This window comes from Gopherus evgoodei, chromosome 3, assembly GCF_007399415.2.
Source record: "Gopherus evgoodei ecotype Sinaloan lineage chromosome 3, rGopEvg1_v1.p, whole genome shotgun sequence".
Lineage (NCBI taxonomy): Eukaryota > Metazoa > Chordata > Testudines > Testudinidae > Gopherus > Gopherus evgoodei.
In genome coordinates this window covers 197674401-197687987 of record NC_044324.1, presented here as the reverse complement: position 1 = coordinate 197687987, position 13587 = coordinate 197674401, and the positions used below count along the sequence as shown (strand labels likewise).

Genomic DNA, 13587 nt, shown 5'->3' with positions numbered 1-13587 from the left:
GCCATTTTGGCGTTATAAACCAGCATGGCCTCTTGTAAACTATGTCATTCTGAGTTAGCTTCAGTTCTAGTTTTAGCTATCCCTGTACTGCCTGTCTTTATTGATCTTAACATAGCCAAGGTTTAATCCAAAATTACTTTACACAGTACTTCATGAATATGAGAGTAATAGTCCTGGAGAGCAGGTCAGCCAAAATCCTTACTCAAAAATCAAGTCTATGTGTTTGCTCTCTCTCTTATCTTTGCTAGGACAGTCAAGAAGTTACCATTGTAACTCCCAGTCTGCAAGACTTGCTTAATAGTTTGCAGAGTGTAACAAATGTTCTTAACTGAATATAAGCTGGTAAAAATCCTCTGTGCGTGTCATACGTAGTCATGATACTGTATTACTATGAAACAATATCATGACATGGCGATAGAAATATTTTTGCCCATAGGATAAATGTAAATCATCACAACTTAGGCTAAATAATTGGTCTCCATTTTTTTCCAGGCAGTAGGTGTTTTGAGGCCACTCACAAACCAGCTGTTCAGTCTGACAACTTGAGTCAAGGCTGCTATGTCTTTCTGATGACTAAAGCAAATTCTGTCTGGAACACATGAGGATTACAGAAGTATTACAACGGTAGCTGCAATTCAAACACTACCATTTTTAGCAGTCCAGCTTGAGATCATTAAGTCTCATAACTACCAGCTGGCTTCCCAATGGGAACTGTCACACCTCTTGTCTCTGCATCTGGCCAAATGACTCAGCCAAGTCATAGGAATGCATCTTTTCTGAGAGCCAAAGAGGCATGCTCACTGGACTCTCTTTAGCATTATGATTAGAGTTAATACAGCTATTAGTTGGAAATGGCTTCCAAAGAGAAGGGCAGGAACATGGTGTCATTTGCAGATCCAGAAGTAGATTTTGCAGTTCTACTGTATTTTGATTACTAGAAACTTCAGATAGACTAAGACTCCTGATATACAAATGCATTAAACTATTAACCCAGTACAGTACCTGCTTGTTGCCAAAATTTGATATGTTTCATCCCAACTGTGACTAGTTTGTCTACATGATGTGGGTTACACTTCACTACAAATATTTTATCTTTATGGCCCCTGCAATAAACAAAGAGATTATAAAAAATGACTCAACATATTTAAATAAATAATTTTATACATTTTTGAATGTTTTTTACAATTTTCTACAAACCAACTGCAAACAATTAACATTTTGGATAAAGAGATTACTTACCCATACAGTACCTCATGTTCTTCAGGATGCATAGTTTGTATATATATTCCACAGCTGGTGAATGCACATTTAGTGTGCATGCATCAGAGAATCTTCTAGTCAGAAGTATCCACTGTGATGGCACATGCAACCTTTCTCTCCTCCTGCATTCCAGCAAAGTTGTAATCACTTCACCACACCTAGTTCCTTTGCTACTGGGAGAGCCCATGACATCATACTGGTGAGACATCCATAAGATGCCTTTTAGTAACCTCTTTGTCATAGGTGGGAAAAGACTAAGGATTGGTCAGTTGGTGGGTGGATAATTGAAACAGCTGCCAGATGAACCTGTAGCAAGCTTTGCAAGAACCCAGAGTGCTTCAGATGCAACCGATACTGTTGCAGGGTGGTCTATCCAATCAGCAGGCCTCATAATCAGGCCCTGCTGCTTTAGTGTCTCTTTCAGTTCGGTGTATTAGGGACCCCCTCAACAGGATTCAGCTTGGTCAGTTTTCTTAAGAACATAAGAACAGCCAGACTGGGTCAGACCAATGGTCCATTTAGCCCAGTAACCTGTTTTCTGAGAGTGGCGAATGCCAGGTGCTTCAGAGGGAGTGAACAAAACAGTTAATAATCAAGTGATCCATCTCCTGTTGACCATTCCCAGCATCTGGCTAACAGAGGATAGGGATACTTCAGAGCATGATTTTTCTCCCTGCACATCCTAGCTAATAGCCACTGATGAACCTATCTTCCATGAACTTATCTAGTTCTTTTTTGAACCGTTATAGTCTTGGCCTTCAGAATATCCTCTGGCAAAGAGTTCCACAGGTTGACTGTGTGCTGTGTGAATAAATACTTTCTTTTGCTTGTTTTAAACCTGCTGCCTATTAATTTCATTTGATGACCCCTAGTTCTTGTGTTATGAAAAGGAGTAAATAATACCTCCTTATTTACTTTCTCCATATCAGTCATGATTTTATAGACTTCTATCATATCTCCCCTTAGTTATCTCTTTTGCAAGCTGAAAAGTCTCCTCATATGGAAGCTGTTCCGTAGCCCTAATCATTTTTGTTGCCCTTTTCTGTACCCTTTCCAATTTCAATATATTCTTTTTTGAGATGGGATAACCAGACCTGCACGCAGTATTCAAGATATGGGCATACCATGGATTTATATATATTTTCTCTTTCTTATTGGTAGCTCCCTAGACCTTCCCATCCTAGGGCTAGATGTAGGGGAATCTGAGCTGGATAAGAAATCCTGGGCGCTGGTCCTGGCCCATGGACCTGAACGTGTAACAGTGAGGGCTAGTCTACCCTTCTGTTCACCTTCCCCATGGCCACTTCCTAATCCACCCAATGTCTCAGTTTGTGGTGTAGCTGCTGTTTGATTATAGTCCTTTGTTACAAACTTCCAGAGTCTCAGGACTGATGTATGCAACCCTCTGCTGCCCTGCACATGGTCTTGCTATGTCTGGGTGATGTGGATGAGAGGTAGACCCCCCCACCAATTAGCTTTCTTTTCAAAGACCTCTGCCTGAGTCTCGAGGGCACAGGTTGCCTATACTAGAGAACAGTGGCTGCTGCTGATAAAGTTGGGGCCTGAATTGCTTTCTCTAAGGTAGCCCTAAAATCCTTGAGGGATCTCTGCCAAATGATCTTCTCAAAGAAGACTGAGCAGACCCTGAATAGCAGGTCCTTAGGTGGTGCATCATAGTCATTGTTGCCATTGTTCTGAAAGCCATGTCTGCTGCATCCAAGGCTGCCTGCAGTGTGCTTCTGGTCACCATATGTCCTTCCACAAGCAGCAAAGAATCCTGTGGCACCTTATAGACTAACAGACGTTTTGGAGCATGAGCTTTCGTGGGTGAATACCCACTTCCTCAGATATATGTAGTGGAAATTTCCAGGGGCAGGTAAATATATGCAAGCAAGCAAGCTAGAGATAACGAGGTCAGTTCAATCAGGGAGGATGAGGCCCTGTTCTAGCAGTTGAGGTGTGAAAACCAAGAGAGGAGAAACTGGTTCTGTAGTTGGCAAGCCATTCACAGTCTATAAGGTGCCACAGGATTCTTTGCTGCTTTTACAGATCCAGACTAACACAGCTACCCCTCCGATACCTTCCACAAGGATACTCTGGAAATCATCCCTGTAATCTTGTGGCAGCCTGTCAATAAACCTCTGTAAAATGCACCTGTTGATGTAGTTGTAGTCTGCCAAGATCACCTGGTAGTTTGAGATCCTCATTTGGAGGCTCAAAATAGAGTAGGATTTTCAGCCCAGCAGGTCAAGGTACTTTGTGCTTTGCCTTTAGGATTCTATTTCTGGTGTCCCTGATGGGTTTTCTCATTGGCCGCCATTACCACCAGGGAGCCTGGTTACAGGCAGAAATAGAACTGTTTATATCCGGTTGCTGGGACTTGGTATTATCTATCTGCTCATTTTGATATTGGTGCCAATGAAGCTGGTGTCTGCCAATGGCCCCACACTGATTGGAATTGCTATGCATCCTGGTCCCAACGAGTGTAGGATATCAAGGAGCTTGTGTGGCAAGTCCCATACCTCCTCAGTAGCTATCTCCAAGACTACTACTATCCATCTCATGAGGTCTTGGAACATCTTGTAGTCCTGGGGAATAGCCAGTGCTAGGGCATCATCTAGCGATGATGAGGTCATGGCTAGTATCATCTGCCCTTCACCCTAGATATGTTGTACTGGAGCCACTCATGCCTGGCTCTGGTCCTGGGGAAACACAGGGAATGAAGACAGCCTCTGGTGCATGGGGACAGTTTGAGCCTTGAATGTGCCATAGAGGCTGGGACCAGGTACTACGCTGGTCCCAAAGGGGCCTACATGTGCCACATGTCACAATCACATAGGGTAGGCACAGTGTTTAGTACCAGCGGTCCTGATACTGTGGTAGATTGGTACTGTGAGCCACCCTCTGCCATAAGTATATTCCTCTCAGCACTCTGGGCAACACTGAAACTGTCAACTGGCCAGGATGGCTGTTGGCTCTCCAGCAAGTTAGAAGACAAAAGAGCATAGTCCTCCAGGAAGGGTGGTGCTCACCTGGTGACAGAGAGAGAACCTGACTAGAAGGTGGAAACCTTAAAGTCACTGGGTCCAGAAATCTGGACTGTGGGGCTGTCAGCCCTAACGATGCAGCCTGAAGTGGTGGAGCACTTACAGATCAGTGCAACAGTGATGACACAGGTACTTGTGCCTAAAACAAGAGCATGGTCCTTACTGGAGACAGGCTCTACCACACTAGCCAATGATCATTCCGACTGTCTTGGTACCAAGGAGGCTAGACAGTATTTGGTCCTGCCATGAAGGCAGGGGACTGGACTTGATGACTCTCGAGGTCCCTTCCAGTCCTAGGGTCTATGAATCTATGAATCTATGTATGGCTGTCTGTCATAGCCAATGATAATGTCACAGAATCTCATGTGTTCTCTTGTAACTGTATAGTTTCATCTGCAAGGAGCAAGGTCGTGAACGGATGTCACATAGGAATGTGTAGGCTCCCATTGAAGACTTGACATTATGCTTGGCCCTTTTTTCAATCAGTTTTTCATGGCTGTCTTTCTCAAAGTGTTTAAAATCTGTATTGATAGTTGCTCTTCATTCTGGTCTGTCCTTGCCTGTGTCTTAAAAGGTATCAATATTTATGCTGCATGAGTTGAGCTTCTGCTTAGGGGTGTCTTTGAAGCATTTATGTTGACCACCTTTCATGCATTCTCCAAGTTTCAGCTCACCATAGGGGACTTTTTGGGGAGTCTATCATCAAGCATTCTGGTACCATAACCTATCTATTTAAGCTGTGTTTTGATAATCATTACCTCAATGCTGGTTATTTTTGCTCTTTCAAGTATGGATTTCTTGTCAGCAGACCTTCAAGATAGAGCAAAGATCACGCATATGACATATTTCAAGTTGCCTGATATGTCTGCAGTAAGCTTTCCACATTTCACAACTTTATAAAAGAGATGCTATCACTGCTGCATTGTATATCACCAGTTTTGTTGACAGTTTGATGGTATGCTAGTTGAGTATCCTATAGTGAAGTCTTCTGAAAGCCTGGCTTGCTTTTTGTATTGTGTGTGATATTTCTTGATCCAGGGAACCATCACTTGAGATGGTACTGCCAAGGTATATAAAGTAATTTACTTTCTTCAGATTTGTACGATTAATGGTGGTGTTTGACTCAGTGGTAATGGTTGACGGAGCTAGTTAAAGAGGACTTCAGAGTTTTCCAACGTGATGATGAGTTGAAACTGTTTAGTTGCCTCTGAGAACCTGCAGGTTAATACAGACATGACTGTTGGGTAGGGCCTCTATTGCAGCCAAGTGTATTTGGTGGGTACCTGCTCCAGTGCTCAGGGAACTTTTCCTAAATTGTGAGGCACCCTTAATATTCAACAGCTTGGTAGCCTTATACAGCCTTGAAGACAGATCAGGGGAGGTGACTTTTGCCTCTTCTCATTTGAAAACCTGAACTCCAAGTCTGATCAGTCTCTGTGCTTCCCAGATAAGGAAGTCACAGGCCTGACTGACCCCGCAGCTAGTTTAGAAGTCAATGCTAGGGCACTTTTTGATGACCTCCAGTCCCTCAAAGACACAGATGCCTAGAACCCATGGTCAGAGTCCAGCCTCATCACCTGCTGAATGATGAAAGCCCTTAGATGTGCTTCTCTCAAGCAGTGGGTCAGCTTTGAGAAGAACTTGCAGATTTCACAGTGTTCCAGGGCATGACTCTTAATGAAGCAGAACAGGCACCTTGTGTGTCCATCATTCAGAGGCATAATTGCTTCACAGAATGGAAAGTTCTTAAAGCTTAGGGATTTGCTGTGGTCAGCCATGGTGGCCAGTACCCACAGGGTCCCATAGGCCTCCCTAACTAAACCGACACTCCTCACTAACTACAACGCTGAAGTGGAGGTAAAATCCAAAGAGTTGCTTTGACATGTACCACAGGTGGTAGAAGGAACTTGCATGTGATGAGGCAGCTCTGGAAGAAAGGAGGTGATGCCTGCACTGCCCTATTGGATACTGTTGATTGAAAAGTTCTCTGATGGATACACACTGGACGTGCACTCATCAACTGTGGAATATGTATACAAGCTAGCGCTTGAGGAACTAATAACATTAGCTCTGAGAAACTAAACAGATACTAGTGGTGGATTCATATGTATTTTGGGGACCTGTACCAGCCCAAGGTCTAGAAAAGGCTATGGAACTGTTGTGTGCCCTACTACAGGTTGGGGCTGGTTTCTGTGATCGCTGACCCAAGCATAATTCTCCCACTGTATTTTCTCAGGCTTTGTGTGTGTGCCAATGTTACAGAAAAGAGTGAGGGAAGAGGGGTTGAGAAAGTGAGCACATGCAAAAGGAGGATTAATTTTGCCCTCTATGTGTATATTTTTCAAAATAATTGCTTCCATGCGCTTTTAAAAAAATGCAAATTTATAAAACAGACCATCTCTTACAGGAAGCTGTATAATCACAAACTAGTGTATGCTCTTGATGGAGAAAAACTATCAATAAGGATACGGAATAATTTTTTTTTAAACCACCTAAATCATTTACACATTTTTTAAAATTATTAAAAATACTTGCTAGTTAAAAGAATTGAATTGCAACTGTAGTGCAGTGGACAGAACACTCAACTGGGAGTTAGGAGGCCAAAATTCTATTCCTAGCTCTGACACTGACTAGCTCCATGACTTTGGGCAAATCACTTCACTTCTCTATTCCTCTGTTTTCCCTCCCATGCTTAGTCTGTCTTGTCTAGCTAGAAGAGATCATTATGATAATCTAGTCTGACCTCCTCCATAATACAAGCAAAAGAATGTCACCCAATAATTTCTGCATCAAATCCACAACATGTTTGGACTACATACAGCTTGTCTTTCAGAAAGATATCCAGCCTTGACTTAAAATCTGTAAGTGACTGAGAATCCTCCACATCCCTGAATAAGTTGTGCCAATGGTTAATTAACCTTGCTTTAAAAAGTTGGCACCTCAGTAATCTGAATTTGGCTAGCTTTAACTTCCCATCATTGGATCTCATTATGCATTTTTCTGCCAGAATGAGGATTGGCAGAATGAAGCTGTAACAGGGTGGCTTGCCTTTGGGCTGAGGAGCTGGAGCCAAGCCAACCCTGATTACAGAATGAGCTCCACCTCTAGAGAATGAGACAGTTTCTGATAAAGAAAAGAAGGCGGCTGCAGCAGGGGAGGAAGATTAGGAGACTGTGTGAGACTGAGAAAGGCTCCTACATAGAAGACCCTGAGACCAGAGGAATTGCTCCAACTAGGAAGGGCTGAGTACAGCCTTCTAAGGCAAGAAGGACTCTGACCAGAGTGGGGGAGTTTGGGCTGTATTAGATTGGAGGAAAGACTTTGTTTTTAACTTTGAACTTTAAGTTAATAAATCAGACCATAAGGAGAGCTGTAATGACTGGACTGGGAAAACCCTGCATGGAGTTTATTTGGGGATGCAAAAAGAGAGGTGAGGTGCTGTGTGAAGGGCTGTCCTAGGGCCACGAGGAAGTGCTGTGAGGCAGTAACTCCTCTACAGTATCCTATAATATAGGAAACAGGCTATAGCAAAGTGGTAAATAATTCAGACAGTGTAGGTGGAACAATTGACTTTGAGTCTAGTTAAGGCTTAGAGCAAGGAAATAGGCAACAAAAGTCAATTCAATTAAGCAAAGATGTAAAGGATGTATAAACAGACAGATACGTAGGCATTTTAAAATATTTAAACAAATCCGGCAAGGAGGACTAGGAAATGTGAAATAGGATGACACAAAATAAAAGAATAATTAGAAGGATAAAAACTAAAATTATATTTCAGAGGATAGTTTAACTACCAGCAAATTAAGTCTTCAAGCCCATTCCCAGGTAATTACAGTTACAGTTGTTTGAGTTCTGGGATTTTCTATGTTCAGTTTTGGACCTGTGCAAAAAAAGCAATGCTAGATGGGCACTAATGATAATTTCTAAATTCAATATGTTGTCAATCATCAAGGGTAGAAACTGATACTTTATACCAGGGGTTCTCAAACTAGGGGTTGGGACCCTTCAGGAGGTCGCAAGGTTATGACACGGGGGGTCGTGAGCTGTCAACCTCCACTCCAAATTCTGCTGTGCCTCCAGCATTTATAATGGTGTTAAATATATAAAAAAGTGTTTTTAATTTATAAGAGGGTCACACTCACAGGCTTGCTATGTGAAAGGGGTCACCAGTAAAAAGAGTTTGAGAGCCACTGCTTTATACTATTAGTACTTTAACACAGGGATTCTCAGCTTTCTAGAATGACCAGGTAATTTATTCTAGATAGGTCCAAAATATCAGACCTTAAAAAAATCATATAATTCTGATGACCGTCTTGATTTTAACAACGATTCTATGGTGAACCATTAGAGACAGAAACCAATTCTTTATACCCCAATGAGTAACTTGGCATCCCAGCTTTCATATGGTATGGAACAGTATTTCTCAAACCTTTTCAGGTGGGATGCCCCTTATTCAAAGTTAAAAAATTTCATGAACCCTTAACATTTACTATATAAGGAAGAGTAAAAGATTACCAAAGAAATAATTTGTGTATTATGAGAAGCTGACAGAGAATACTTCCTTGAAGAGTGTGGGGAGAGAGGGAGCAAGATTTTGTCTCTTTCTTTAGTTTGCTATAAATTTTTAAAACTTTTGTCTGAATCTTGCTACGAACAAAACTATTTTAATAAAAAGAAGCAACTGGTATTCAATATTTTAAAATTTAAAAAAATCTATCAGACATGTGACCTGCAGACCAATTCTATTCATACTATCTGTTTCAAGCAGTTACAAAAGTTTCTTAACCACCACTGAGTTAGCAGCTAAGCTTCCTGATAGTGATGCAAAGGGACAAATACTGCAGAAACTGCTGATTCAGCAGGGAGACAGGTGACCTGGCAGTACCAATAGGCCTGGAAAAATCTGTTTATATTACAGGAACCACCTCCCCTCATTTGAAATAAAGCAGCATATGTACATTGAGAGAGAATCTTCAATCCAGAATACCATCCATCATATAAGGGAAAATATAATATTTTTTGACTTAAATGATTTTGACAATTCTGGGTCAAGGGATGAAAGAATGAAAATAAAATAAAATAAAATGTTACATGAGCCCTATAAAAGGTTATTCTTTTTTTAATTAAGATTCCAATGCAGCAATCTTCACAGAAAGGATAGGGAGTTCCCGGTTAGAAACAGTTTACAGAATTTAACAATTTTAAACTATATATCCTAATGTTTTTTACCTAGATATGTTCTTCTGAAACATTACTCTTTTTTCAGTGAGATGTGATTTTTTTTATTGTAAACAGTATCTTAATTTTTTTAGTTAATATTATACAGAGCAATGTAAAATGGTGATCAGAAATAGGCAGTGATCATCACAGTGCATGTTTGCACTTGGAAATATTCTTACCTTGTTGTGGCGATCTTTTCTCCTTTTTTCCAATCCCAAAATACAATGGTGTGATTATCATCTAACCCAATAGATGCCAAAAACTTCCCATCAGCTGTACAAAAATAATATACAATATCAAAGGTGATACTTCATTAACAATTTGTACAACACAACAAATATACTGCAAATTGAATTTCAAAGCAGTGATAACATTACAGACGGAATGTTTTACAGTGGGCAACAAATACATAGTCAAGTACTTTTATAATTCCTGATCCTCTGACATGGCACAAAAAGCCTTGAACGCAGCAGAAGGATACAGTTGTATTGTGCTGGGTTGACGTTAGGATTTGAGAAAATGTGCAAGGATTTATACAGCTATATGGAGAAACCATTCATTCTACCATGGAGAGCAGGTTTAAGAGCACATCAGCTGCAAGTCTTGTGTAACTATTTGATCCATTGGCCGATTAACCACCATGGAAAGGGATATAGGAGGAAAGAATGGTTACTTACCCTATAGTAACTGTGGTCATAGGTGCTAACTTCTCTGCCCAGTGGGTGCTTGACACCCCTCCCCCATCCCCGCCCCTAGCCCAGCCCCTGCCCCACCCTGCCTTTTCTCACCCAGTCCCACCCCTTTCCTGCCCCCATTCCACCCCCTTCCCCCAAGTTCCTGCACCTGCCCCGCTGCATCCCTGCTCCTCCCCTGCCATCCCGGAAAGTCCTAAGCGCTGCCAAGAAGCTGTTAGGTGGCAAGGGGTTGGGAAGCACTGGGAGGGAGGGGAAGGAGCAGGGACATGGTGTGCTCAGAGGGGGGAGAAGGAGGAAAGGATCGCGGAGCTTGGCTGCCAGTTGGTGCGGAGCACCTGCTAATTTTTCCCTGTGGGTGCTCCAGCCCCAGAGCACCCACAGAGTTGGCACTTATGACTGTGGTTCTTCAAGATGTGTTGACCATACAGATTCCATTCTAGGTATGCATGCATCTCATTCATGTGAGATCAGATTATTTTTGAATAGCAATTCCACTGGGGCCATGTGTGCACTTGCATAACCTCACAACCACCATAGCTGAGGGTATAAAGGAGCCTCAACTGCAATTCACTTCTTTACCAGTAAGAATCCCATATGGATAAGACTCTGAATTAGTCCTTAGGGAAGAAAAGTAGGCCATGGAATTTTTATGGGTCAACATATCTCGAAGAACCACAGTTATTGTAACGTAACCATTCTTTCTTTGAGTGATTGCCCATACAGCTTCCACTCTTGGTGACTAGCAAACAGTTATCTCAAGCCTGGAAGTGGAAAGAGACGTCCTACTTAAAGAGTGACTGCAGGACTGCGCTATCAGAGTTGGCTATTCAATCTGGAAGTCTGTACCAGGGAATAATGGGAAGTAAATGTATTAACAGAGTTACAGGTTTCACCTGCATATTTCAGATATTAGTATATTACCCAAGCAAGCAGCAGAGACTGCTTGAGCCTTAGTGGAATGGGTTCTAACGTAACTTGGATAATACTTCTTAGCTATCTGACAGCAATTCTTAATACAATCTGAAACCCATTTAGATAACTTCTGGGTGGAAATAGGTTGCCCTGTAACCTTTTTTGTGAAAGCCACAAACAGTCTGGGAGAGGATCTAAATGACTTCCAAATGAAAGGATAAAGCCTCATCAAGTCTAGGGTATGAAGTTTTGTTTTGCCTGGGGTGGAATGAGGTTTTGGGGAAAAACTAGTAGATAGATAGATATGACTGAGATGAAAATCCAAGCCTACGTTAAGAAGGAACTTGGGGTATGGCCTAAGTTTGACCTTGTCTTTATGAAATATGGTGTAAAGTGGGACTGACATAAGGGCCTGAATTTCTGCCACTCTCCTAACTGAAGTAGTAGCCATCAGAAAGGCCATTTTTATTGACAGGTAGTAAAGAAAGCAGGTTGTCATGAGTACAAAGGGAGTTGGGTCCTATTAACTGAATGACAACTAAGTTGAATTCACAGGAAGAGGAAAGCTAACCAATAGATGGGAAGACATGGGTGAAACCCTTAAAAAAATCTCCCCATCAGGGGATGTGTAAATATAGTGTAACTCTGAACTGGAGGGTTATTTGCTGATATCATTGTTAAATGTACCCTGATTGAACTGACGAAGTCTAGATTGCTTCAGGGTAAGCAAAGAGTTCAAAACAGTCAGGATTGAGGTTGCCAATGGCAAAAGCTGCTGCTGAACCCCCACGATAGAAAATCTCCTGACTGAAGATTTTTCTGCTTTGTAACAAGATGTTTTTGAATTCAGATGAGCAGCTTCTCTCTAATGAAGTCATCCAGCCACCACCTGGGTGGTCCTGCTGGAGCTGGTTGAAGGATCTGGCCTTAGTTGTGGGAAGAGAAGGTGTAAGGCAATTGACAAACAGGCTGATAGATATACCAGGATGGAGAACCAAAACTGCCAGGTCCATGCTGGGGCTACCATGATCACGTGGCCTGCATTCTGTTGTAGTTTTCTAAAAACTCTGGGTAACAGAAAAATCCGTGGGAAGGCACAGAATAGTCCTGGTGCCCACGGGAGAAGAAAAGCTTCTGTTAGCGAACCCAGGCTTGTGCCCCCTCTGGAGAAAAACGTCTGACATTTGTTTTCGAGGTGTATAGCAAATAGAGAAACCCGCCTGAAGATGATGTCATGGAGGACTGAGTCACTGAGGGACCATTTGTGATTCACTGAAAAATCCTTGCTGAGTTGATCCACTAGGTGGTTTTGTTGCCCAAGCAGACAGCGGGCTACTGGTGTAAAATGGTGAAGTATGCACCAGTTCCAAAGTTGTGTTGTCTCTTGACACACTGTGTGTTGGGAGAGAAAGGGAGAAATGTGTCCCCTCCCTGACCACGTTTGTTGCAGTGATGTTATCTGTCGGCATTTGAATGGTGAGGCCTTGGAAAAGGAGTAGAAAGGTTTTGCATGCCAATCATATGGCTTTGAGCTCCAGGACATTTATACGTAGCATGGCTTTCCATGGAGATCATAATAATTGAATCCTGAGCTGGTCAAGACGAGCTTCCCATGCTTCTGTGTAGACATCCATCAACAAAATTCAGGTAGGAAGAGGCACCAAGAAAGGAATTCCATTGCACAGCTGAAGTGGTTCTGTCTTGCAATTTAATGAGAATAGGACTTCTAGAGCAACTGTGACCAACAGGTTTATGCTGTGTCTGTTTGGTAGATATGCTGATCTCAACTACCCTTGCAGAGGCTAAAGGCAAAGTATAGCATGCTGTGTAACAAAGCACATGCTGCCATGTGTCACATGACTTTGAGGCACATCTCATTAATGTTCTGGGAAATGTCCAAAATGCTCTGACCTATCATCATTTGGAATTTAATATGGCCCCAATGAACTCCCTGGTCTCAGTCAAGGCCAAAGTGAATTTTTCCTTGTTGACATTTAGCCCCAGTGAGGTAAACAGATGGAGGATATAATCCATTGGTTGGCAGTGGTATCAAGCGGAGTGCCCGAAGGGTTGGTCCTAGGGCCAGTTTTGTTTAACATCTTCATTAATGATCTGGATAACAGGATGGATTGCACCCTCAGCAAGTTTCCAGATGACACTAAGCTAAGGGGAGAGGTAGATAAGCTGGAGGGTATGAATAGGGTCCAGAGTGACCTAGACAAATTGGAGGATTGGGCCAAAAGAAATCTGATGAGGTTCAACACGGACAAGTGCAAAGTCCTGCACTTAGGATGGAAGAATCCCATGCACTGCTACAGGTTGGGGACTGACTGGCTAAGTGGCAGTTCTGCAGAAAAGGACCTGGGGATTACAGTGGATGAGAAGCTAGATATGAGTCAACAGTATGCCCTTGTTGCCAAGAAGGCTAACGGCATTTTGGGCTGCATTGGTAG

At 42.3% G+C, this 13587-nt stretch overlaps 1 protein-coding gene across 5 annotated transcripts in view; it reads right to left on the bottom strand.

Moving 5' to 3' along the window:
* EML6 (EMAP like 6) overlaps nucleotides 1-13587 on the bottom strand; it is a 397023-nt gene that overhangs the window by 86308 nt on the left and 297128 nt on the right. For all 5 annotated transcript variants that reach the window (XM_030557759.1, XM_030557761.1, XM_030557762.1 and 2 more), the window contains 2 exons: nucleotides 9707-9800; nucleotides 1003-1103 (listed from right to left, as the gene is read on the bottom strand). In XM_030557759.1, coding sequence (XP_030413619.1) covers nucleotides 1003-1103; nucleotides 9707-9800 — 195 coding nt within the window. The remainder of the gene's footprint in view (nucleotides 1-1002; nucleotides 1104-9706; nucleotides 9801-13587) is intronic.